A 27297-nucleotide genomic window follows, 5' to 3' on the forward strand; every position below is an offset into this window, starting at 1 on the left:
TGCCTAACTGCTTAACCAAGATTTTTCAATGTCTGTCTCTTTTCACACTGTGTGCTGCATGCAGGCAGGGATGGAGCAACAGGAGAGCCACGTGTGCGTGTATGATGAGATTGAACGTGGACAGAGTGACCCATTCACACACATCAAGGATGTCCCCATGCTGGAGGTACCACATTGAATTTGTTAATTATAGGGCTAGTGTGTGTGTGTGTGTGTGTGTGTGTGTGTGCCCCTTTGTCAGTATTTTCTTCCCACATAATCACGCCTTTTACTCTAAATGTCTACTGTAGGTCAGTAATGATGGTGTGTCTCTGCAGTATATCGTCGGCCGGTGTCCCGAGGATGCAGTGGAGCTGCAGCGGGTGTCCCAGGCCCTGCTGCAGGGTGTGGCCAGTCTGGTGGCGCTAGGCCGAGAGCGTCTGGCAGACTGTCAGGACCGCCCTCCGCACAGCCGCACCCAGCTGCAGACTCTGCTCAGCAGGCACAAGGTAAGCGTATGCTGGTCTTGGAGGAAAAGAGAGTGTTATGTCATGTCAAGTCATTTTATGCACATTCGACTAGGCATGGGAGCTGAATGGAAAGGAAGAACAACTGTAGAGGAAAATGTCTTGCCCACTCGGAAAGCAGTTGAATCCAAGTTTAAATAAAAGTTTGGGATCATCTCCATGTAAACCACTGACCAATTGTCATGTGATTTTGTCAATTTAGAAACTGGGTTTCAATTGATTATTTTGTGTGTCTGTGTCTTTTTCTATGTCTGTCTGTGTTTGGCGATGGCTGAACAGAAGTTGTACCAGGTTATGGGGTCCCAGCTGGCGTTGGTGCAGCGGCTGTTCCAGTGTGGGCCACAGGGGGGGCTGGTCGGTCAGGAGGAGGAACAGGTCCGGCTGGAGAAACAGGTCACCACTCTGCAGCAACAGGCTCTGGAGCAGGGAGCCACTATGCACAGAAGACTGCAGGTACACGCACGCACATGAAAGACACACATAAGTAAACACACACACTCTCTTTTAAACAGACACACACACATACACACATATATACATACACACACACATACACACTGTGTCTTTGTGTGTTTGCACACGTGCATGTATGTTTACACCCTTGTGTGTGTATGCGTGTTTGTGCGTAGGACTGGACACAGTGGGAGGAGGGCTGTGTTCGGCTGGGCCGGCTGCTGGAGGAGCTGGAAGCCCTTATCCCCTGCGAGGGTCCCATGGAGGAAGAGGAGGAGGAGGAAGAAGAGGGGCTGCTACAGGAAAGACTGGACACCTGTCAGGTATCCAAACCTCCCTCTCCTTCTCTTTTCTCTACTACTCTTCCTTCTTTCCCCATTTTGCTCTCTCTTTGTCTCGCTGCTCCTTTGTGTCGCTCTCTCTCTACATGCTCTTTTCTCTCTTCTTTCTCTCTGTCCGTAGACCATCTCAGTCTTTCTCGCCGTCCCTATCTCCGACTCCTCTCCTCTCTTGTCTTCATCACCTCCTCATCTCTTCTTCCTTTCACTCTTAATCCCTCTCTCGTTCACTGTCCCCTATTTCCTTCTGTCCACCCTCTTTCTTCTCCTCACATACCCAATTGAGCAACATTTGCCCACTAAGAACTAGTTTGCTCTACATAACAAGTTTATCCCTTATTCTTGATTTTACCAAATCATTTGTATCACTGGAAGATACTGTATATCATGAGCATCAGTCATAAGCAACAGGTGTCTTATGTCCAAATGAGCGATGCATCCTGCGAGCACTGGGATGAAACCGCCTGTTGTCTAATTCCAGTAACCCACATAAATGTAGGACGCGCCACAGGCTGACTCCTAAATGGCACCCTATTCCCCTCATAGGGCTCTGGTCAAAAGCAGTCCACTATGTAGGGAATAGGGTGGCATTTGAGACGCAACCATAAAGAGAGAGCTGGATGTGAACCAGGCCCTTCAGTGAATGAGGGATTCATGGCCACCTGGCGCAAGAAAGATGGAGAGAAAGAGAGATGGAAAGATAGAGGGAGAAGGAGAGGGAGAGGTGGAGAGAGAGGAAGGGTGAAAGAGAGAGGGAGAGTTATTTGTTGTGGCATTGCTTCATTCCGAAATCAGATTACTTTGAGAAATACGGATGGCCATTATCGGAGATTAGAACATGATGTTCCATTTCGGATTCCCTCCCCATATCCTCCCTTTTACAATTACAGAATCCTATTTCTCATCTCTCGGACGGACAGACTTGAGTGGAATGTGTGTGTGTTTGTGTGTGTGTACACCTGTGTGTGTGGGTGGAAGGGTAGAGTACACATGCTTCTTTTTATCAAATCTCCTTAATAGATTTATGCCTTCCTCTATCTGGCCATAATAACTGAATGAGATGCTGTTTACGTCCCAAATGGCCCCCTATTCCCTATATAGTGCACTACTTTTAACCAGGCCCATAGGGCTCTGGTCAAAAGTAGTGTACTATGTAGGGAATATGAGGCCATTTGGGACGCATTAGCAGTAGTGTGGGGGTGGGCAGGGGTTCAGGTGAGGATTTGGGTGGTGATGATTCCATTTTCACTCTCTCTATGCATTTCTTTCGCACATTGTTCCTTGTCTCACTTTTTTTAGCATTTTCCCCTTTTCATATTTCTCTCCCCATTGTCCCTCTCAATATTTCTCTCCTTCTTTCTGTAACCCTTGCAAACATCCCCTTCCTCCTCCTCCTTTTGTCTCCTCTCTCTTTCATTCTCTGTTCCTGTCTTCCTCTCCTCTCCCTTTTCCGTCCCCGCCTCATTCCCTTTCCCTCTCCCCACATCCCACAATAATTATTTGATCCCTACATTTCTTTTCATCCCCCGTTCTTCTGGCCCTACCTCTTCTTCCTTCTCTCTTATTCCAAATACATTCCCTTCTCAATCTTTATCCTTTCACATTTTCACCCTATCCCTCCCCCTATTCACTCCCATCTCTCTCTCTCTCTCTCTCTCTCTCTCTCTCTCTCTCTCTCTCTCTCTCTCTCTCTCTCTCTCTCTCTCTCTCTCTCTCTGTCTCTCTGTCTCTCTCTCTCACTCTCTCCCTATTTACTGATCCCCCTCTCCTCCCTCTTCCCCTCTCTCTCCTCCCCCTTTCTCCCCCCATTAGCGAGTGCTGGCCCTGTTGGAGGAGTGCAAGCCTGCCCTAGGCTCGGTCCTGGACCAGGAGAAGGCTCTGCAGGCCTGGGGATGCAGTACCGGGGTTGGCGGCACAGGGGGCGTCCTGGAGCTGCGCTGGCGGGCCATCCGCGGCAAGGCAGAGCAGGAGAGCCAACGCAGCTGTGACATCAGGGACAACTGGAACAGGTGGGCACACACAGACAGGGTTTTTGGAAGATAGGCAGGGACACACACACACAACACAGCTTTGGCTAACACTTACAGTGCCTTCAGAAAGTATTCACACCCCTTGACTGTTGCGTTACAGCCTGAATTTAAAATTGATTAAATTGACATTTTGTGTCACTGGCCTACACACAATATCCCATAATGTCAAAGTGGAATTATGTTTTTAGAAATGTTTACAAATTAATAAAAAATGAAAAGCTGAAATGTCTTGATTAAAAATGTGCATACCAATTCACATAATAAGTTGCATGGACTCACTCTGTGTGCAATAATAGTGTTTAACATGACTTTAAATGACTACCCCATCTCTGTACCCCACACAAAAAATTATCTGTAAGGTCCCTAAGTCGAGCATTGAATTTCAAGCGCATATTCAACCACAAAGACCAGGGAGTTTTTCCTATGGTTCGCAAAGAAGGGCACCTGTTGGTAGAGGGGTAAAAAAAAGCAGACATTGAATATCCCTTTGAGCATGGTGCAGTTATTAATTACACTTTGGATGGTGTATCAATACATCCAGTCACTACAAAGGTACAGGCGCCCTTCCTAAATCAGTTGCCGGAGAGGAAGGAAACTGCTCAGGAATTTCACCATGAGGCCAATGGAGATTTTAAAACAGTTACCAAGTATAATGGCTGTGATAGGAGATAACTGAGGATGGATCAACAACATTGTAGTTACTCCACAATACTAACCTAAATGACAGAGAGAAAAGAAGGAAACCTGAAAATCTATGCCAAGACTTGAAAATTGCTGTTTAGCAATGATCAGCAACCAACTTGACAAATATTGTACAATCCAGGTGTGCAAAGCTCTTAGAGACTTACCCAGAAAGACTCACAGCTGTAAGTGCTGCCAAAGGTGATTCTAACATGTATTGACTCAGGGGGTTGAATACTTATCTATTGAAGAAATATTAGTGATTTATTTTCCATTAATTAAAACAAAAAATGAATTTTCCTTCCACTTTGACATTTCAGAGTATTTTGTGTAGATCGTTGACAAAAAAATTACAATGATATCCATTTTAATCCCACTTTGTAACACAACAAAAAAGTAAAGGGTGTGTGATTACTTTCTGAAGGCACTATAAATGTAGACTGCTTTGCATAAGGAAACATCGAACCCTGTTTGAACCCTGTTTTCCCTCTTGTAGGTTCCACAAAGACTCTGTCTCACTCACTGGGTGGATGGGCAGTGCTAAAGAACGCCTGAAGACATGGACAAGTCTGCCCGACGCCACACCTCAAGACGAGGAGCTCACCCGTATTTACCTCATCCAACTACTGGTAAAATAGTTAGGAAAAAAAACTTCAGATGACACGTTTTGTAGCTCAAAGTAGTAAATAATCATTGTCATCCAGATCCTACCCGAAATGTATGGATATACAGTAAATATAGAATAACAACTTTTATTGTATAACCAATTTTATTGTAACATGTTAAAAATGCAGTCCATTTGTCTTTTCTTTCACAAACACCTGAAAAGCTAGTTTTGAGTGAATTTTTGGTTCCTAAATACATTACAAATGCCATGGAAAATGTTAGAATTGCAAACTGAATGTGTGAATTTTGTGTGAAATTTCGGGAATGGGAGCTCTTTGATTTGACGTTTAGTTTTTTTACAGGAGTTTTCAGTGGAGCTGGAAACCAAGTCAGCTGAAAAGGCCTCTGCGCTCAGGGCGGGCACATTACTACTGCAGCTGAAGGAGGCTGATGCACCGTGCCTGCGCAGACAGCTAGCACAGCTGGAGCAAACCTGGACCGAAGTCACGTCTGCACTTCCCATAGCCCAGGAGAGACTGCACCAGGTGGGGATTTGATTGGTTGTGCTCTTGATGAGCTGCTGAGTAGAATAATCAGGTGTCTTGTAGTAGAACCAGGCTGTAGTGTAGTAGAACCAGGCTGTAGTAGAACCAGGTTGTAGTGTAGTAGAACCAGGCTGTAGTGTAGTAGAACCAGGCTGTAGTGTAGTAGAACCAGGCTGTAGTGTAGTAGAACCAGGTTGTAGTGTAGTAGAACCAGGCTGTAGTGTAGTAGAACCAGGTTGTAGTGTAGTAGAACCAGGCTGTAGTAGAACCAGGTTGTAGTGTAGTAGAACCAGGCTGTAGTGTAGTAGAACCAGGCTGTAGTAGAACCAGGTTGTAGTGTAGTAGAACCAGGTTGTAGTGTAGTAGAACCAGGCTGTAGTGTAGTAGAACCAGGCTGTATTGTAGTAGAACCAGGCTGTAGTGTAGTAGAACCAGGTTGTAGTGTAGTAGAACCAGGCTGTAGTGTAGTAGAACCAGGCTGTATTGTAGTAGAACCAGGTTGTAGTGTAGTAGAACCAGGCTGTATTGTAGTAGAACCAGGCTGTATTGTAGTAGAACCAGGCTGTATTGTAGTAGAACCAGGTTGTAGTGTAGTAGAACCAGGCTGTATTGTAGTAGAACCAGGCTGTAGTGTAGTAGAACCAGGTTGTATTGTAGTAGAACCAGGCTGTATTGTAGTAGAACCAGGCTGTATTGTAGAAGAACCAGGCTGTAGTGTAGTAGAACCAGGCTGTATTGTAGTAGAACCAGGTTGTAGTGTAGTAGAACCAGGCTGTATTGTAGTAGAACCAGGCTGTAGTGTAGTAGAACCAGGTTGTATTGTAGTAGAACCAGGCTGTAGTGTAGTAGAACCAGGCTGTATTGTAGTAGATCCAGGCTGTAGTGTAGTAGAACCAGGTTGTAGTGTAGTAGAACCAGGCAGCAGCAAAAGCCTGCACACCCAGTATAACCAAGTGTCCTGTCCTCGTGTCCTCTACGTCAGTGGTTCCCAACCTTTTTTGGTTACTGTACCTCTAAAACACTTTGACCTGCCTGAAGTACCCCCTCATGCGCCTGCGACCGGCATAATTCCTAAATTAGGTGTACATTTGACAGAAATTAAGTTTACGCACCCAGTCAAGTTTGGCAGACTTGTTTTCAATGTCAGGGAAGTAGGAGTTGAACTCACTGTTGAGTTTGGATAAATGTGAGCTTACTATTTGCACAATAGGAGTGTCAACATCATCTGTAGAAAGGTCGCCTACTGTAGGTGTCAAGCTGCTGGAAACAACTTATATCCCCATCTTCACATATCCTCTCCCAGAGTTTGATCATCTTCATGAATCCACACACTTTGTCATACATGTTTAGAATGTGTGTGTCTTTAACTTGCAGAGTTAGATTCAGGTTGTTCAGTTTGCTGAACACATCAGCAAGATAGGCACGGCGGACTCCCCAGTCTGTGTCCTCCAACACAGCCACTAGGAGGTGTGTGAGTGCTTAGACAGAAAATTATTTTGAGCTCGCTGCTCAAAAAGCCTCTGTAGCGTTTTCACTCTAGATAGCCAACGGACGTCATGTTAAGCAGTAGAGGCTGGTACTCAGTCCCACTGTCATCACAGAGCCTTTCAAACAGTCGGTGATTCAGAGGTCTGGACTGGATGGATAAAGTTAATCACTTTCACTGCGTCATTCAAAACATAATGTAACTCAGGACTCATTTTGTTGCTGGCCAATGCCTCTCTGTGAATGATACAATGGGATTTACCTTCTTTATCTGGGCAATTCATTCTTTCACTCTCCCAGGCATTGATGCAGCATGATCCGTGCGCACATGAACACAGGATTTCCAATCCAGATTGTGCTCTGAGAAAAAATTGTCAATAACGTGAAACACATCCTGACCTGTAGTTCTCCCCGTTAGCTTCTTGCAGAACAGAATGTGCTCATTAATTTCCAAAATGTCTCTGTATTGCACAAACGCAATCAACTGGGCTTCCCTACTGACATCAGTTGATTCGTCCAGCTGCAGAGAAAATGGACCAGAATGATTTAAATATTTTCACCACTCGATTAACAATGTTAACGCCCATGTCATTGATCCTACGGCACACTGTGTTATTTGACAATGATACAGTCTTCAGTGCATCAGCTGCTGTTTTATCAATCATAGTTTCAGTGAGGATAACACTAGCAGGCACTCTAGCGTGTTGGGTGGGCAGAGGACAGGTAGACAGAGCAATGCACACGCACTGAAACTAAAGTAAAAAAGTAGGCCTATAAATATAAAATAACTAGAGATTTCACACCAGTGGCCTCAGTAAATGTTTTCCTGCCTATTAAGATTGAAAAAAAAAACGTTTTCTTTGTATATTTTTTCGTGATATCAAATTGCAATTCAATCTTGTCTCATCGCTGCAACTCCCCAATGGGCTCTGTAGAGGTGAAGGGCGAGCCATGACCCGCCATGCCATGCTGCTTCTTAACACCCGCTCGCTTAACCTGGAAGCCAGCCGCACCAATGTTTCAGAGGAAACACTGTTCAATTGATAACTGAAGTCAGCTTGCAGGTGCCCGGCCCGCCATAAGGAGTCACTAGAACACGATGAGCCAAGGAAAGCCCCCCGGCCAAACCCTCCCCTAACCCGGACGACGCTGGGCCAATTGCACGCCGCCCTATGGGACTCCCGGTCATGGCCGGCTGTGACACATCAACACTGCGATGCAGTGCCTTAGACCGCTGTGCCACTCGGGAGGTCCAAGATTGAAATAACTTGAACATATTTTGGGGGGTAATATTTGTCCCTATATTTTTTTCCTAAAATGTTTTATTATCTTCCCACATACCCCTTGGGGAAAAGGAAAGGGAAAGGAATGGAGAGCAAGCCTCTCTGGGCTATCGAGACGCACCCATTATCTTTCAAATAATCTCCTAATAACACACACAGATGGGATGACCAAAGAGAAGAGGCGAAGACTAGTTTTTCATTTGGCCTCTCGTTTATCACCAGTGAATCCGAGCAGGTTCTCAGAACTTTCAACAAACAGCCGAACGTTGTGCCAAACTGAACAGTGAGGGTGCGTCCAAAATGGCACCTTATTCCCTATTTAGTGCACTACTTTTGAGCTGGTAGTGCACTACATAAGGAATAGGGTGTTATTTGCGATGCACCCTGAGAACTCTTTCATGTACAGTATGACCGGTTGTGGGTTCACCAACTTGATGAAGATATGAGAGAGGAGGGGATGAAAGACTAAGCTTATCTTCAGACAACGGGATTGTGTAAAATATTTGCACTGGCTCCCACAGTGTATACATCACCGGATCATCAAAACCCATTACCTATACTCACACACGCACAGAACATGCATAGAGGCATACACAGACACACAGTCACGCGCACACACACACACACACACACACACACACACACACACCTGGGCATTGCCCCCTATCCTCCCCCTTGCAGCTGTGGTCTCGGTGAAGGCCAGTTCACAGCGCCGCATACAACGACTCTCTTTCTTTCTTTCTTTCTTTCTTTCTTTCTAACTCTAATTTTTCCCCCTTGTGTTTAGTCAAATCAAGGACATAAGTCAGCTACTGGGAAACTCCTCGATAAGAGCAGATAAGGATAGTTCATTCATGGTTTTCCACTTATTTTGGCTGTGGTCGAATTCACAGCTTTTGGATATTCTAAAACAGCATACAAACATTGTATATTTACACTGGTATGCCTTTCTAAAGCCATGCTCTACATTATATTGTTGACTATACGGTGCATTCAGAAAGTATTCATACCCCTTGACTTAGTCCACATTTTGTTGTGTTACAGCCAGAATTCAAAATTGATCAAATTGATTTTTTTCTCACCCATCCACATACCCCATAATGACAAAGAGAAAAGGAAATACGGAAATAATAATGTACATAAGTATTCACACCCCTGAGTCAATACATGTTAGAATCACCTTTGGCAGCTGTGAGTCTTTCTGGGCAAGTCTCTAAGAGCTTTGCACACATTTACATTTACATTTTAGTCATTTAGCAGACGCTCTTATCCAGAGCGACTTACATGAGCAATTAGGGTTAAGTGCCTTGCTTAAGGGCACATAGACAGATTTTTCACCTAGTCACACCTAGATTGTACAGTATTGCACCGAATAATTTTTACAATTCTTCAAGCTCTGTCAAGTTTGTTGTTGGCCATTTTTAAGTCTTGCCAAAGATTTTCAAGCTCATTTAAGTCAAAACTGTAACTAGGCTACTCAGGAACATTCAATGTCGTCTTCGTAAGCAACTCCAGTGTATATTTGGCCTTGTGTTTTAGGTTATTGTCCTGCTGAAAGGTGAATTTGTCTCCCAGTGTCTGTTGGAAAGCAGACTGAACCAGGTTTTCCTCTAGGATTTTGCCTGTGCTTAGCTCTATTTTATCCCCCAAAAACTCCCTAGTCCTTGTCGATGACAAGCATACCCATGACATGATGCAGCCACCACCATGCTTAATGTGTTGTGTTGGATTTGCCCCAAACATAACACTGTATTCAGGACATAAAGTTAATTTCTTTGCCAAATTTTTTGCAGTTTTATTTTAGTGCCTTATTGCAAACAGGATGCATGTTTTGGAATAGTTTTATTCTGTACAGGCTTCTTTCTTTTCACTCTGTCATTTAGGTTAGTATTGTGGAGTAACTACAATGTTGTTGATCCGTCCTCTGTTTTCTCCTATCACAGCCATTAAACTCTGTAACTGTTTTAAAGTCACAATTGGCCTCATGGTGAAATCCCTGAGCGGTTTCCTTCCTGTCCGGCAACTGAGTTCAGAAGGACGCCTGTATCTTTGTAGTGACTGGGTGTATTAATACACCATCCAAAGTGTAATTAATAACTTCACCATGCTCAAACGGATATTCAATGTCTGCTTTTTTTGTGAGGGATTGGAAAACCTCCCTGGTCTTTGTGGTGAATCTGTGTTTGAAATTCACTGCTCGACTGAGGGACCTAACAGATAATTGTATGTGTGGGGTACAGAGATGAGGTAGTCATTCAAAAATCATATTAAACACTATTGAGTCCATGCAACTTATTTTATGACTTGTTAAGTACATTTTTACTCCTGAACTTATTTAGGCTTGCCATAACAAAGGGGTTGAATACTTATTGACACAAGACATTTAGCTTTTCATTTTTAGATTTTTTATTAATTTGTGAACATTTCTAAAAACATAATTCCACTTAACATTTTACATTTTAGTCATTTAGCAGACGCTCTTATCCAGAGCGACTTACAGTTAGTGAGTGCATACATTTTTTCATACTGGCCCCCGTGGGAAACGATCCCACAACCCCGGCGTTGCAAGCACCATGCTCTACCAACTGAGCTACAGTATTGTGTTTTGTGTGTAGGCCAGTGACACAACATCTCAATTTAATCCATTTTGAATTCAGGCTGTGACACAACAAAATGTGGAAAAAGTAAAGGGGTGTAAATACTTTCTGAAGGCACTGTACTGTATATACAGTATATGCCATTTATATACACACATACACTATAGAGTCCCTTCATTGCTTTATATCCTGCTGGCGTTTTGATGTCCCTTTCCTTCTGTGTTCCTCAGCTCCTGTTGGAGAGGTGGCCACCATGCCAGGTATTGTCAGGCCTGGAGGCGTGGGTGAAGGAGACAGAAGCCAGGCTGGAGGAGCAGGGACAGGCCACCAGCAAGGCCTGCCATGACGCGGATCAGCTCAGACACATACTCCAATACTACCAGGTACATTAACACGCACGCACGCACGCAGGCACACACACACACACACACACACACACACACACACACACACACACACACACACACACACACACACACACACACACACACACACACACACACACACACACACACACATACATACACACACACACACACACACACACACATACATACATACATACACAGCTATGTATTGAGAAACACAGGACTAGTCCCACATTTAATTAATTGTAATATGGATAAATAAATGCCATTATTTACCAAGTTATCATAGTACACATACATGTATTTGTATGCCTACCATAGTACATACCAAAGTATACTATGGTAAACTATAGTACATACTATAGTACACAAGACACAGAACTCTGTGGCCTTTTGCAAAACAGTAAATGTGTTTTCAAAACATTAATACATTCATCAAAACTATATGATACCATCAAAATTGCAAATACATAAATGAAAAGAACACCACAGCCTGCAAAAAGATTAATGAAACCATACTTATCTCTTGAGTCTAAGCAGACCAAACAGAAAGTTTGTCTGTGTTTAAAATATCCCAGTAGATCGATACATTTTCTTTGCAGTCACTAAATCAGGGTTCCCCACCTGGAGGCCCACTGGGGATTGTATTCAGCCACCCAAGTTTTCTGAGCAATAAATAAATAAATCATATGTTTTGGGGGACATAAAAGACTGTAAACACACAAGCAAACCAGCTCCAAGTCATTTTCATTTTGGAAAGTATTCTCACGCATAATAGAGTGTGATCATATACAAATGTAAGCAAGGTTTGAAATGATTATGTTTTAGTCAAATATAATACTTCTTGCGGTCAATTTGCAGTCTACAAATTATTTGTAATTATGTTCTGGACCCCTGACCATCCTCTCAAGAAAAAATTGGCCAGCGGCTGAATCTAGTTGATGATCCCTACACTAAATCGTGACGATCAAAATTGGAAGTACAACTATCCAAAGGTGCGGTATTACTCAAGCTGAACCCTGGCAAGACGGAGCTGCTCTTCCTCCCGGGGAAGGACTGCCCGTTCCATGATCTCGCCATCACGGTTGACAACTCCGCTGTGTCCTCCTCCCAGAGTGCGAAGAGCCTAGGCGTGACCCTGGACAACACCCTGTCGTTCTCCGCCAACATCAAGGCGGTGACCCGCTCCTGCAGGTTCATGCTCTACAACATTCGGAGAGTACGACCCTGCCTTACACAGGAAGCGGCACAGGTCCTAATCCAGGCACTTGTCATCTCCCGTCTGGACTACTGCAACTCGCTGTTGGCTGGCCTCCCTGCCTGTGCCATTAAACCCCTACAACTCATCCAGAATGCCGCAGCCCGTCTGGTGTTCAAGTTCTCTCACGTCACCCCCCTCCTCCGCACACTCCACTGGCTTCCAGTTGAAGCTCGCATCCGCTACAAGACCATGGTGCTTGCCTATGGAGCAGTGAGGGGAACGGCACCTCTGTACCTTCAGGCTCTGATCAGTCCCTACACCCAAACGAGGGCATTGCGCTCATCCACCTCTGGCCTGCTGGCTCCCCTTCCTCTGCGGAAGCATAGTTCCCGCTCAGCCCAGTCAAAACTGTTCGCTGCTCTGGCACCCCAATGGTGGAACAAGCTCCCTCACGACGCCAGGACAGCGGAGTCACTCACCACCTTCCGGAGACATTTGAAACCCCACCTCTTTAAGGAATACCTGGGATAGGATAAAGGAATCCTTCTACCCCCCCCCCCCCCCCCCCAATTGTAAAGTGGTTATCCCACTGGCTATAGGGTGAACGCACCAATTTGTGAGTCGCTCTGGCTAAGAGCGTCTGCTAAATGACGTTAATGTGCCCTTGAGCAAGGCACTTAACCCTAATTGCTCCTGTAAGTCGCTCTGGATAAGAGCGTCTGCTAAATGACTAAAATGTAAATGTAAATGTACTCTTCTTGCATATTTAACTGAACAATTTAAATACATCAAATCAAATATTATTCCTGATTTTTAAAAACATGTTTAAAAAAAATAAGCACCTTGTGTGTAGGATTCCTTCATCGGTTTCATCCAATTCCATGTATTCAATACAAAGGTTGGTTTGCTCATAGTTTTGTAGACTTTCCATTGGCACACAGAAACACAATCCACAATAGAAATAAGGAAAGGTGAATACAATGGAGGAACACAAATGAATTTATAGGCCTAAATTCACACCAAAGCAACGCTCTATAATGGAAGGTCACAATGTTGGAGATGATGACTTAGGAGTCAGTGATTGGATGATTTAGAAACAGTGAACACAATTGCACACATTTATCTTCTAATGAAAATAATCTGTTAATATTCTGTGAACAAAACACTTAACAGTGTATTTTGTTTTCAATGATGACATTTGTTTTTAATGTTTTGCAAAAGGTGGTCCAAGATATTCAAGTCAGGTAGTAAGATAAAGAAAATGATCAGAGGTTCTGTAAATGTACAGTATTTGAGCATTTGATCATCGCTGTTCTGCTATAGATACGTTTCAACACAGATCCAAAAATTGCTTGTACGCGATTGAGAAAAACTGTAATGTCCGAAAGGTACTACAGCGTGTAGTGTATTCTACAGTCGTGGTCAAAAGTTTTGAGAATGACACAAATACTAATTTTCACAAAGTCACTGCCTCAGTTTTGATGATGGCAATTTGCATATACTCCAGAATGTCATGAAGAGTGATCAGATGAATTGCAATTAATTGCAAAGTCCCTCTTTGCCATGAAAATGAACTTAATCCCCAAAAAACATTTCCACTGCATTTCAGCCCTGCCACAAAAGGACCAGCTGCCATCATGTCAGTGATTCTCTCGTTAACACAGGTGAGAGTGTTGACGAGGACAAGCCTGGAGATCACTCTGTCATGCTGATTGAGTTAGAATAACAGACTGGAAGCTTTAAAAGGAGGGTGGTGCTTGAAATCATTGTTCTTCCTATGTTAACCAGGGTTACCTGCAAGGAAACACGTGCCGTCATCATTGCTTTGCACAAAAAGGGCTTCACAGGCAAGGATATTGCTGCTAGTAAGATTGCACCGAAATCAAACATTTATCGGATCATCAAGAACTTCAAGGAGAGAGGTTCAATTGTTGTGAAGAAGAAGTCAGGGCGCCCAAGAAAGTCCAGCAAGCGCCAGGACCGTCTCCTAAAGTTGATTCAGCTGCGGGATCAGGGCACCACCAGTGCAGAGCTTGCTCAGGAATGGCAGCAGGCAGGTGTGAGTGCATCTGCATGCACAGTGAGGCGAAGACTTTTGGAGGATGGCCTGGTGTCAAGAAGGGCAGCAAAGAAGCCACTTCTCTCCAGGAAAAACAACAGGGACAGACTGATATTCTGCAAAAGGTACAGGGATTGGACTGCTGAGGACTGGGGTAAAGTCATTTTCTCTGATGAATCCCCTTTCCGATTGTTTGGGGCATCCGGAAAACACCTTGTCCGGAGAAGACAAGGTGAGCGCTACCATCAGTCTTGTGTCATGCCAACAGTAAAGCATCCTGAGACCATTCATGTGTGGGGTTGCTTCTCAGCCAAGGGAGTGGGCTCATTCACAATTTTGCCTAAGAACACAGCCATGAATAAAGAATGGTACCAACACATGAGACCAGCTTCTCCCAACCATCTAAGAACTGTTTGGTGACGACCAATGCCTTTTCCAGCATGATGGAGCACCTTGCCATAAGGCAAAAGTTATAACTAAGTGGCTCTGGGAACAAAACATCGACATTTTGGGTCCATGGCCAGGAAACTCCCCAGACCTTAATCCCATTGAGAACTTGTGGTCGATCCTCAAGAGGTGCGTGGACAAACAAAAACCCACAATTCTGACAAACTCCAAGCATTCATTATGCAAGAATGGGCTGCCATCAGTCAGGATGTGGCCCAGAAGTTAATTGACAGCATGCCAGGGCGGATTGCAGAGTTCTTGAAAAAGAAGGGTCAACACTGCAAATATTGACTCTTTGCATAAACTTAATGTAATTATCAATAAAATCCTTTGACACTGATGGAATGCTTGTAATTATACTTCAGTATACCATAGTAACATCTGACAAAAATATCTCATAACACTGAAGCAGCTAACTTTGTGAAGACCAATACTTGTGTCATTCTCAAAACTTTTGACCACGACTATACAGTGTACTACAAAATTCGATAGTAAGTACTACACGATCGAGAGATACTAGTGTGTAGTGTATTCTACAGTATACTACAAAATTCTATAGTAAGCACTACACATGATCGAGGGAATCTACAGAATGTATTATAGTATTCTACAGTAAACTGTAGTATTTTTTATGTGGGGTAGTAGAGTAGAGTAGTAGGGATTCCTGTGTGTTAATGCCAGTGTGTGCTGTGGTGTTTCATTCCTTAGGGGTGCCAGGCAGGCAGTGCCAGCGGGCAACTCACCCTGGATTTCCTGTGCCAGTCCGGACCGCAGTCAGTGGCAGCGTCGGACAACTCTGCCCGCTGCTCTGAGGAGCGCACACTCTTTGCAGAGCAAATGGGAGCCCTCAACTTGAGCTGGCTCCTCCTAGAAGGGAAGCTGGGCAGTCAGGTGAGTACGACAGCTAACCAAATAAAACCAGGCTCACTATTGTGATAGCCAATCAAATTAAGGCTTTTTATCATCTAAACAAGGAATCAGGACTCTACTAAATAAAGGTGGAAAGCTGTCAACTGCAAAGTATAATAATATTTTAAAAATGATGACCAGGAGTTTCACAAAATCTTCATAGCTAACGTAGTACTTTATCAACATTTGTCAATTGAAGCAGTTTGCTTTTCTTAGAGTGGCATGGGTCTGGGTCATCGAGAGAAATAAAGGGCTGGGGTCAATTCCATTTCAATTCAGTCGATTCAGGAAGTGAACTGACATTTCCAATTCTAATTTTCCATCGTGAATTTACCGAATTGAAATGGAATTGACCCCAACCCTCGTGTCTGTATGATACCTATGGTTTGCAGGTGCGCCATGCTGAGGAGCTGTTCCACACCTGCGCAGACAGAGAGAAGCGACTGCGGCGGGTGCTCAGCTGGGCCGAGGGGGAAAGAAAGAAGCTGAGGGAGTGGCAGAGACCTGTCAGTCAGACGCAGGTGGACAAGGCCCTGCTTGAGTGGGAGGTATGGAGCGTTTAACAAGCCAGAACTTGAGACATGGATACTATACTCTATGCACTGTATGTAGATGGGGACTTCATTGAGTGAATAGTGTGTGTTTGTGTGTGTGTGCTTGTTTGCGTGCTCACGCATGTGTGTGCGCATGCCTGAGTTGTGTGCATTTCTTTATAGAACAGTTGACAAAAGGTGACTTCCTCTCTATCTGTTCAGGCTGTGGAGGAGAAACTGAAAGACGTGTTTGTGGAGGTAGAGGATCTGGTCCAGGACACCTGGTCTGCAGACACAGTCAACCAGGTCTGCACAAACCTCAACCAACAGGTGACTAACACACACATTGACACAGGCCACAAGTTAACTAGTTAACTATGGTTTTTGTTAGTTAACTATGGTTTTGTTTGTTAACTATGGTTTAATTTATTAAACTCAGACTCTGCGATACGACATTGCCACAAGCAGCACCGCAGATACAGTGCCTACCATAACTATTCAGTGCCCTTGGATTTTTTTACATGGGTTACAAAGTGGGGTTGAAATGGTCTACACTGATCTACAGAAAATACTCCATAATGTCAAAGTAAAAAGAAAATTATATAAATGTTAACAAATTAATAAAAAATGTATAACTGACATTTCTTGGTTATATACAGTACCAGTCAAAAGTTTGGACGCACTTACTCATTCAAGGGTGTTTCTTTATTTTTATAATTTTTCACATTGTAGAATAATAGTGAAGACATCAAAACTATGAAGTAACACATATGGAATCATGTAGTAACCAAAAAAGTGTTAAACAAATCAAAATATATTTTATATTTGAGATTCTTCAAATAGCCACCCTTTGCCTTGATGCCAGCTTTGAATACTCTTGGCATTTCCTCAACCAGCTTCACCTGGAATGCTTTTCCAACAGTCTTGAATGAGTTCCCCCATTTGATGAGCACTTGTTGGCTGCTTTTCCTTCACTCTGCCGTCCAACTTATCCCAAACCATCTCAATTGGGTTCAGGTCGGGGGATTGTGTAGGCCAGGTCATCTGATGCAGCACTCCATCACTCTCCTTCTTGGTAAAATAGCCATTACACAGCCTGGAGGTGTGTTGGGTCATTGTCCTGTTGAAAAACAAATGATAGTCCCACTAAGCCCAAACCAGATGGGATGGCGTATCACTGCAGAATGCTGTGGTAGCCATGCTGGTTAAGTGTGCCTTGAATTCTAAATAAATCACAGACAGTGTCACCAGCAAAGCACCCCCACACCATAACACCTCCTCCTCCATCCTTTACGGTGGGAGCTACACATGCGGAGATCATCCGTTCACCCACACCACGTCTCACAAAGACACAGCGGTTGGAACCAAAAATCTCCAATTTGGACTCCAGACCAAAGGACAAATTTCCACCGGTCTAATGGCCATTGCTCGTGTTTCTTGGCCCTAGCAGGTCTATTCTCCTTATTGGTGTCCTTTAGTAGTGGTTTCTTTGCAGCAATTCGACCATGACGGCCTGATTCACACAGTCCCCTCTGAACATTTGATGTTGAGATGTGTCTGTTACTTGAACTCTGTGAAGCATTTATTTGGGCTGCAATTTCTGAGGCTGGTAACTCTAACGAACTTATCCTCTGCAGCAGAGGTAACTCTGGGTCTTCCATTCCTGTGGTGGTCCTCATGAGAGCCAGTTTCATCATAGTGCTTGATGGTTTTTGCGACTGCACTTAAAGAAACTTTAAAAGTTCTTGAAATTTTCCGTATTGACTGACCTTCATGTCTTAAAGTAATGATGGACTGTCATTTCTCTTTGCTTATTTGAGCTGTTAATATGGACTTGATCTTTTACCAAATAGGGCTATCTTCTGTATACCCCTCCTACCTTATCACAACACAACTGATAAGCTCAAATGCATTAAGGAGGAAATAAATTCCACAAATTAACTTGTAAGAAGGCACATCTGTTAATTGAAATGCATTCCAGTTGACTACCTCATGAAGCTGGTTGACAGAATGCCAAGAGTATGCAAAGCTGTCATCAAGGCAAAGGGTGGCTATTTGAATAATATTTTGTTTAACACTTTTTTGGTTACTACATGATTCCATATGTGTTATTTCATAGTTTTGATGTCTTCACTATTATTCTATTCTATTATTAACCCTTGAATGAGTAGGTGTGTCCAAACTTTTGACTGGTACTGTAAGTATTAACCCCCTTTGATATGGCAAGCCTAAATAAGTTCAGGAGTATTGCACTCTGTGTACAATAATAGGGGTAGACATGGTTTTTGAATGACTACCCCTTCTCTGTACCCCCCACACCCAATTATCTGTAAGGTCCTTCAGTCAAATAGTATATTTCAAGCACAGATTCAACTACAAAGACCAGGGAGCTTTTCCAATGCCTCGCAAAGAAGGGCACTGATTGATAGATCAAAAACGCAGACACTGAATATCCATTTGAGCATGGTGAAGTTATTAATTAGGCTAATATTAATCACTACAAATATACATGCATCTTCCTAGCTGAGTTGCCGGAGAGGAAGTAACCGCTCAGGGATTTCACCATGAGGCCAATGGTGATTTTAAAACTGTTACCGAGTTTAATGGCTGTGATAGGAAAAAACTGAGGATGGATCAACAACATTATAGTTACTCCACAATACTAACCCAAATGACAGAGTGAAAAGAAGGAAGCCTGTACAGAATATAAATATTAAAAACATGCATCCTGTTTGCAACAAGGCACTAAAGTAATACTGCAAAAATGTGGCAAAGGAATACACTTTTTGTCCTGAATACAAAGCGTTATGTTTGGGGCAAATCCAACACAACACATCATTGAGTACCGCTCTCCATATTTTCAAGCATGGTGGTGGCTGCATCATCTACACCAAATCTACACTGTAGCTTCTTACCAAGAAAACAGTAAATGTTCTTGAGTGGCCATGTTACAGTTTTGACTTAAATCGTCTTGACAATCTATGGCGAGACTTGAAAATGGCTGTCTGGCAATGATCAACAACTAAATTGACAGAGCTTGAAGGATTTTGAAAAGAATAATGGGCAAATATTGCACAACCCAGGTGTGCAAAGCTCCTAGAGACTTACCCAACAAGCTTCACAGCTGTAATTGCTGCCAAATGTGTTTCTAACATGTATTAACTCGGGGGGGATACTTATCTGATCAAGATATTTTAGTTAAATTCTTCATTAAAAGATGAACATATATATATATGCTTTTTCTTCTAAATCCATTTTAATCCCCACTTTGTAACACAATAAAATGTGAAGAAATCCAAGGGGGGTAAATACTTATTATAGGCGCTGTATTCAGATGAGCATGATGCAAGACTTTGCTCTCACACAGTCACGCAGAGTATCACGCTGCCACAAAGTGATAGCTACGAGGTCAAAACAGAGGAGAAGTTTAGCCTCGCACTTCAATGCTCTTAGTTGTTGTGGAAATTGACCCAATATTGCTGTTTACTTCATGCATAATTATATCTTTACTTATGGTTTTATTTGTTATCTGTGCTCATATTAAAAAACAAGGAAAACAAAAATAATTTAATTTGAAAATGTATTTTCATGCTGGGCTGAAAGAGAAGTCTGCAAACACTTGGGTCCTGCAGGACCCCATTGCTGCCATGTTTCCACTGCTCTGGCATGTTATGTGTCATACAATATGACATAAAAGCGCTTTACACACTACTGAGCTAAACTGAGTTAAGCAAAACCAAGCTGTACTGAGCTGGCCTTGCTACGCATCCACTATAGTTGTTGGAACCATGCAGAAAAATACATTGTGAAAATGAAATATCCAAGCCAACACAGCTTGTTTCAGGTCAACATGATAGTGTGAAAAGGGTGCTATTGGTATTTTGTGTCCCCTACAGGTTGGGAGCCTAAGGCCTGCTCTCCAGCGGGTGCGTGTTCAGTGGGGCCAGTTTGAGAAGGAGCTGGGTGATGTTTCACTCTACACCACTAGGCTGCGCTGTGGTCTGGAACACAGCAGTGGCCCCCTCCTCTCCTCCCACCAGGTCAAAAGGCATGTGGAGCAGCTACAGGTGAGTGTGATGGAGTAGTCAACCATATAAGAAGAGACACATCAAGGGGCAGTTCCACCAAGCTAGCTACGTGATCCACATTTAGTGCATACAGTCCAGTACAGCACTCCTTTGAAATTAAGTCGTTTTTGACAAATATGGAAATGTGTTGAAGACATATTCAGCTACTTAAGGCTAGCTAATGTATTGAGATTCAGAGAAAACCTACCAGCAAGGGACAAGTTTGTCACTTTCCCCATTGGCAACCAGCTAGCTAAAATCCTGCCCTAGTCTGCTTAATGACCAGTACAAGAAGTGCTCGTCAGTTCCGACTCTCTGTTTTGAAACCTCTCTGTCTCAACCATTAACCACTGATACAGGGTCCAATATTTTACAATCCACTGTAATGGTAGATAAATATGAATTAAAAGATGATTGAAAGAGATACCATCACACTAACCTTGAACTACTGTAGACAACCCGACATTGTGGGTATAGAACATGTGACGTAGACACATATTGTGTGCCAGATGTATAGGATAGCCTATATCTTCCTAACATGCAAAGCTACCAAACCTATATCTCCCATACACAGCGTGCCTCAAGGCTGTAGGAGATTTTGTCATGAAATGCTGTTTGGTTTGGTGAGTTGGAAAGGGAGTGTTTGTTTACACTATGGCATTTCTCTGTCCATAGTGCCTCCAGGTGGAGGCTGGGATGGGGGCGGAGATGTGGGCTGCTCTGGACCAGTCGTACGCAGGCCTGAGGGACGCAGTCAGTCCTGGAGCGGCCCAACTCCTTACTGAGAGACTTGAGGAGGAGAGAACACAGTCAGTACCACCGCTAACTGGACCTTTAAAGGGGCAATCAGCAGTTGAAACAATAACAATGCGTCCTTCCTGCTCCTGTTCCAGTAAAAATCTGAGGGATAAGGCTGGAGAAATGTAACCACTCTCAAATTCATAGACAGAGCTATGGATGCAAGGACTGACCATCCATAATATCAAAATTATAGTTTTAACCATGTTTTGAAGCTATAAAGAGTTTGTTTACATTTACTTTGTTTACAAACATTGAAATAAAACGAACTTATATGTTGGGTTCTGATTGGGTACAACAGTTGATCTAAGCTCATGAGGCATTTACAAGTTAAACTCTTCAATAATCAATAGGTACATATAATTAATTTATACATCCAAAAATGGATGTAGCAAATGCAAATTGCCCCTTTAAGGTGGACTCGGCAATGTGACATAATCAAACAGCAGGGTCATGTTTAGTAAGCACGAAATGGAAGAAAATATATATTACAATATATATACAGTACCAGTCAAAAGTTTGGACACACCTACTCATTCAAGGGTTTTTCTTTATTTTTACTATTTTCTACATTGTAGAAAAGTAGTGAAGACATCAAAACTATGAAATAACACATATGGAATCATGTAGTAACCAAAAAAGTGTTAAACAAATCAAAATATATTTTTGATTTTTGATTCTTCAATGTAGCCACCCTTTGCCTTGATGACAGCTTTGTCTTCATAGATTTAAATGCTGCTGTTGTTAATAAGCAGGAAGTTGGCCTGCTGTGTTGATGATGTCATAATGCTGAGTCCATAGAATTAGGAATTAGAATACTAGAATTGACATGAACCTTCTTACGATGGGATAAAGGTCAGCCATTTTGGTCAGGGAGTTGGTCAACCATGGTTTGCCAGTGCTGTGATAAGATATTGTGTAAAATAATGAATTTTGAAGAATTTATCTGTACTGTATGTTTGTTAGCCAGCTAGCCAGCCAGTTTTAGAGGAATGATTCCATATTTTTTCCAATTAACTGCCAATATGCCAACATTCTGTTCAAATAGTCAATCCACAGCCATACACTGACTGAAATCAGATATTCCATAAAAAATCTGCAGTTTCCAGCTACAAAAGCCATTTACAACATTAACTTTGTCTACACTGTATTTCTGATCAATTTGATGTTATTTTAATGGACAAAAAAACTGCTTTTCTTTTGAAAACAAGGACATTTCTAAGTGACCCCAAACTTTTGAACGGTAGTGTCTATATATATCGACATTTATGGTCTGTTTGCATATATTTTAGAGGTTATTGTATTTATGATTATATGACAAGATTTTAGGTTGACAATAATTCTATTACACAATTTCTGATATATCACATGCCTTTGTTTTATTTTCCTGCATAAGTAAAATCAGGATTATGCCTCTACTGACATGAATTGTAATTAGACTGGCTTGGATTTCTCCCTGACTAATATGGCTGCCATTTTCACCCCATTCTGGAACTTCGAGGGTTTATGACATAGCCCCTCTAGTAATTTAATAGGATCTCTATGGCTGGGTCTACCTAACCTGAAAGTGTCACTTCATCATTGAAGACTCATTTTGCGCCATCTACTGTCAATCACTAAAGCAATAAGAAAACACAGTTGTTCATTTCGCTCCTCTATTTTGCCATCAGCACGTTATATTGCTTTGTATATGGCTAGTGAATAACTTTAAAACAAGATGCCTCAGTTTATAAAAAAAAAAAAAATGGCAGGCAGCCCACTTTGTTGTTGTTTGAATCCCAGATTGCCCCTTTATTATGTTTAAAATACTCTCACCCCCTGTCAGGTGGAAGGCAGTATTGCAGGAAGTGGATGAGGAGCTGCTGAGAACTGGGGATCTGCTGTCGTTCTGGGGGGAATACAGCCGTTTGTCCGACCAGTGCTCCGTCCACCTGCAACACCACCAGGACCAGTGGGGGGCACTGCTCAGCTCCCTGTCGACACCATGCCACGCCACACAGGACCTGGTTGACACCATCAAGGTGAGTGTCACTGTCACTCGGGTTGGGATTTATTCAAATTGAAGTCTACTGAGTGTACAAAACATTAGGAACACCTGCTCTTTCCATGAAATAGACTGAACGCTATGATCCCTTATTGATGTCACTTGTTAAATCCACTTCAATCAGTGTAGATGAAGGGGAGGAGACAGGTTAAAGAAGGATTTTAAAGTCCTAAGACAATTGAGACATGGATTGTGCATGTGTGCCATTCAGAGGGTGAATGGGCAAGACAAAATATTTAAGTGCCTTTGAGCGGGGTATGGTAGTAGGTGCCAGGCGCACCGGTTTGAGTGTGTCAAGAACTGCAACGCTGCTGGGTTTTTCACGCTCAACAGTTTCCTATGTGTATCAAGAATGGTCGACCACCCAAAGGACATCCAGCCAACATGACACAATTGTGGAAAGCATTGGAGTCAACATGGGCCAGCATCCCTGTGGAACACTTTAGACACCTTGTAGAGTCCATGCCCCGATGAATTGAGGCTGTTCTGAGGGCAAAAGAGGGTTCAACTCAATATTAGGAAGGTGTTCCTAATATTTGGACACTCAGTGTATATAGCTTCTCCTTTTCAGTTTATTGAGTTGAGTTCTATTTCAGTATACATGGCAGCTAAAAGCTGAATTGAGTATACATCAAGAAATTCAACAAAAAACAAAGTAAATGTCAATAAATGTCTGTGCTAATCTAGAAAATGCGTAAATCTGATGGGTCATGGAGAGTTGTTCAGTTCAAGCACTTCGGATGGTGAGCGGAGTAGAGAAAACATTGATGGTCAGGAGGAGGAGGAAGCATCTCAGTCACAGCCAGGGAGTCAGAGACAGACAGGTCCGTAGCCTCATCAGCGCACATCGCCTCTGGCGCACAGGCTCACCTCACATTTGGTAACAGAGTAGTTGACAATCTTCACTACTGCAAGTCATTTCCAGTAATGTAGTCCTCTCCTATCCCGAGTCACTTGCTTTTGCGATGTTGAGGCATTCAAACGACAACAGTCCCATTCAAAGCTAACATTAGCTAGCTAACCTAGCTAGCCAAGCCAAACTGCCAACAGTCTTCAAACCGTCAGATACATAAATTCTAAATAAAAACGGGTCAAATCACGACTCAGTAAATGATCAGAAACAAAAAGCAGATGAAAAATACATAAAAAACACTTAAAAACACAATAATATGTTGTTGTTTTTTTTATTACAGAGCTCTCTGTTTAGGCTGCCATATGGCCAGTGTTGGGGTCGTGAAAGTAATATATTACCTTACTCGTGACTTCTTTCAACAGTAATTAATTACTTTACTCATTACTGCCTGGGAACAGTAATTAGTTACCCTACACGTTATATTGCTTTTGCGTTACACCCCAAAACATTGCGCGTCCTCACTAAATGTAAATAATATAACCAACACAAGTTTAAAAAAATTAATAAATTCAAGTAGGCTATGTGCAATAGGCCTGCAGATATCAACTCACAGGGCATTGAGGGCAAGGATATGAACACTATCTAAGCCTACCTGGACTATGGCATCGGGCAGGCCAGCTGTCATCTGAGAGAGACAGTCCTTCAGTGCCAGTGTCTTGGACATCAACATATCCAGGGTTGGTAGTAGATTTTCGTAGAAACAGTTCTCCTCCCCTTGCAAGATGTCCAATGACACAGTGAATGGCTTCATGACTGTGCAATATTCCCTCAGGAATTTATACTCTTTGTCAGTGATGCATTTTACCCCCAGTTGCAGAGAGTGCTCAACTCTGTGATGGAGAAATGCAATGTTTTAAACACTTCTGCCATTTTTCATCTCCCTCACTAAAAGCAGTTAGTAGTAGTGGGTGCGTGCGTAAAACAGGAACTTGGTGAGAAGATGTCAGACTCAGGACGAAAACAATTATATAGAATCCGGGGCGTTTAAAAAATATATAAATTGAGCCAACAGAGAGGGAATAATAATCATCACATATATTTTTGGGGATCAGTAACTGTAATAGGAAGAGAAATATTTAAAAAATTGCGAAGTAACAACGACCTCTGATCAGTAACTGTAATATTATTACTCATATTGGCAACCACTGTGTATTGAGAAGTCATTGAACATGTATACAGTTGAAGTCGGAAGTTTACATACACTTAGGTTGGAGTTTCTTGTTAACAAACTATAGTTTTGGCAAGTCGGTTAGGACATCTACTTTGTGCATGACACAAGTAATTTTTCCAACAATTGTTTACAGACAGATTATTTCACTTATAATTCACTGTATCACAATTTCAGTGGGTCAGAAGTTTACATACACTAAGTTGACTGTGCCTTTAAACAGCTTGGAAAATTCCAGAAAATGATGTCATGGCTTTAGAAGCTTCTGATAGGCTAATTGACATCATTTGAGTCAATTGGAGGTGTACCTGTGAATGTATTTCAAGGCCTACCTTTAAACTCAGTGCCTTTTTGCTTGACATCATGGGAAAATCTAAAGAAATCCGCCAGGACCTCAGAAAACAAATTGTAGACCTCCACAAGTCTGGTTCATCCTTGGGAGCAATTTCCAAATGCCTGAAGGTACCACGTTCATCTGTACAAACAATAGTACGCAAGTATAAACACCATGGGACCACGCAGCCGTCATACCGCTCAGGAAGGAGACGCGTTCTGTCTCCTAGAGATGAACGTACTTTGGTGCGAAAAGTGCAAATCAATCCCAGAACAACAGCAAAGGACCTTGTGAAGATGCTGGAGGAAACAGGTACAAAAGTATCTATATCCACAGTAAAACAAGTCCTATATCGACATAACCTGAAAGGCCGCTCAGCAAGGAAGAAGCCACTGCTCCAAAATCGCCATAAAAAAGCCAGACTACGGTTTGCAACTGCACATGGGGACAAAGATCGTGATTTTTTGAGAAATGTCCTCTGGTCTGATGAAACAAAAATAGAACTGTTTGGCCATAATGACCATTGTTATGTTTGGAGGAAAAAGGGGGTCACTTGCAAGCCGAAGAACACCATCCCAACCGTGAAGCACCAAGCTCTGGGGGTGCTTTGCTGCAGGAGGGACTGGTGCACTTCACAAAATAGATGGCATCATGAGGAAGGAAAATTATGTGGATATATTGAAGCAACATCTCAAGACATCAGTCAGGAAGTTAAAGCTTGGTCGCAAATGGGTCTTCCAAATGGACAATGACCCCAAGCATACTTCCAAAGTTGTGGCAAAATGGCTTAAGGACAACAAAGTCAAGGTATTGGAGTGGCCATCACAAAGACCTGACCTCAATCCTATAGAAAATGTGTGGGCAGAACTGAAAAAGCGTGTGCGAGCAAGGAGGCCTACAAACCTGACTCAGTTACAACAGCTCTGTCAGGAGGAATGGGCCAAAATTCCCCCAACTTATTGTGGGAAGCTTGTGGAAGGCTACCCAAAACGTTTGACCCAAGTTAAACAATTTAAAGGCAATGCTACCAAATACGAATTGAGTGTATGTAAACTTCTGACCCACTGGGAATGTGATGAAATAAATAAAAGCTGAAATAAATAATTCTCTCTACTATTATTCTGACATTTCACATTCTTAAAATAAAGTGGTGAGCCTAACTGACCTAAGACAGGGAATTGTTACTAGGATTAAATGTCAAGAATTGTGAAAAACTGAGTTTAAATGTATTTGGCTAAGGTGTATGTAAACTTCCGACTTCAACTGTATAATGACACCAATATGTGTTCTGTGTCATGTAAGGTACACAGATCATAGGGTCTTACAGGAGGCATGTATTGGTCTAAAAATTGCCTAAATGGCCACTTTCATCATGATTTTCTCAAAAATGGTTTGTGAAACAAATGTAAAAAGCATGTCAAACATCCTTCCTCCCAATTAAGTTATTATATCAGAATTGCCAAATCAATCGGAGATACCAAAAGTATTTTCAGCCTACGTTGGCGTGGAATCACCCAATAGCAACAATAGGCCACACTGTGCTGTGTGTGTATGTGTGTGTGCGTGCATGTATGTGTGTTCTCCTCTACCCCATACCTGACCCTGCAGACCAAGAAAAAGAAATGAGCTCGATATTATTTTGTAAGCAGTGAGCAACCTATCTTCCACTCGCTCCATTAGAGCACAACCCGATTCGTCATCCATGCCTACTTCAAAAACCACTCACCACTTTTAATTAAAATACTCAGCTGTTTTGCTCTGTGAATACAAGACAAGGAGGATGTTTCCCTCTGAATTTGAGACCCAGAAAACACCAAAATATGCAGAGAAAAACAAAGCAAATACTGTAGTAGCGATGGCCAGTGATTTAAAGCAATAACAAACATGAACCAACTAATCAAGGGCTTGGTGATGAGTTGACTAGTGGCAGGT

At 42.6% G+C, this 27297-nt stretch overlaps 1 protein-coding gene across 1 annotated transcript in view; it reads left to right on the forward strand.

The window, feature by feature from the left end:
• Positions 1-27297, forward strand: part of syne2a (spectrin repeat containing, nuclear envelope 2a) — a 242120-nt gene that overhangs the window by 141313 nt on the left and 73510 nt on the right. The window contains exons 72-85 of the mRNA XM_084151514.1: positions 65-166; positions 318-488; positions 786-959; positions 1136-1282; positions 3110-3306; positions 4505-4637; positions 4977-5159; positions 10755-10907; positions 15308-15490; positions 15901-16056; positions 16264-16371; positions 19938-20108; positions 20784-20917; positions 22732-22927. Coding sequence (XP_084007640.1) covers positions 65-166; positions 318-488; positions 786-959; positions 1136-1282; positions 3110-3306; positions 4505-4637; positions 4977-5159; positions 10755-10907; positions 15308-15490; positions 15901-16056; positions 16264-16371; positions 19938-20108; positions 20784-20917; positions 22732-22927 — 2208 coding nt within the window. The remainder of the gene's footprint in view (positions 1-64; positions 167-317; positions 489-785; positions 960-1135; positions 1283-3109; positions 3307-4504; positions 4638-4976; positions 5160-10754; positions 10908-15307; positions 15491-15900; positions 16057-16263; positions 16372-19937; positions 20109-20783; positions 20918-22731; positions 22928-27297) is intronic.

Source organism: Coregonus lavaretus (genome assembly GCF_964263955.1).
Source record: "Coregonus lavaretus genome assembly, chromosome: 33".
Classification (NCBI taxonomy): domain Eukaryota; kingdom Metazoa; phylum Chordata; class Actinopteri; order Salmoniformes; family Salmonidae; genus Coregonus; species Coregonus lavaretus.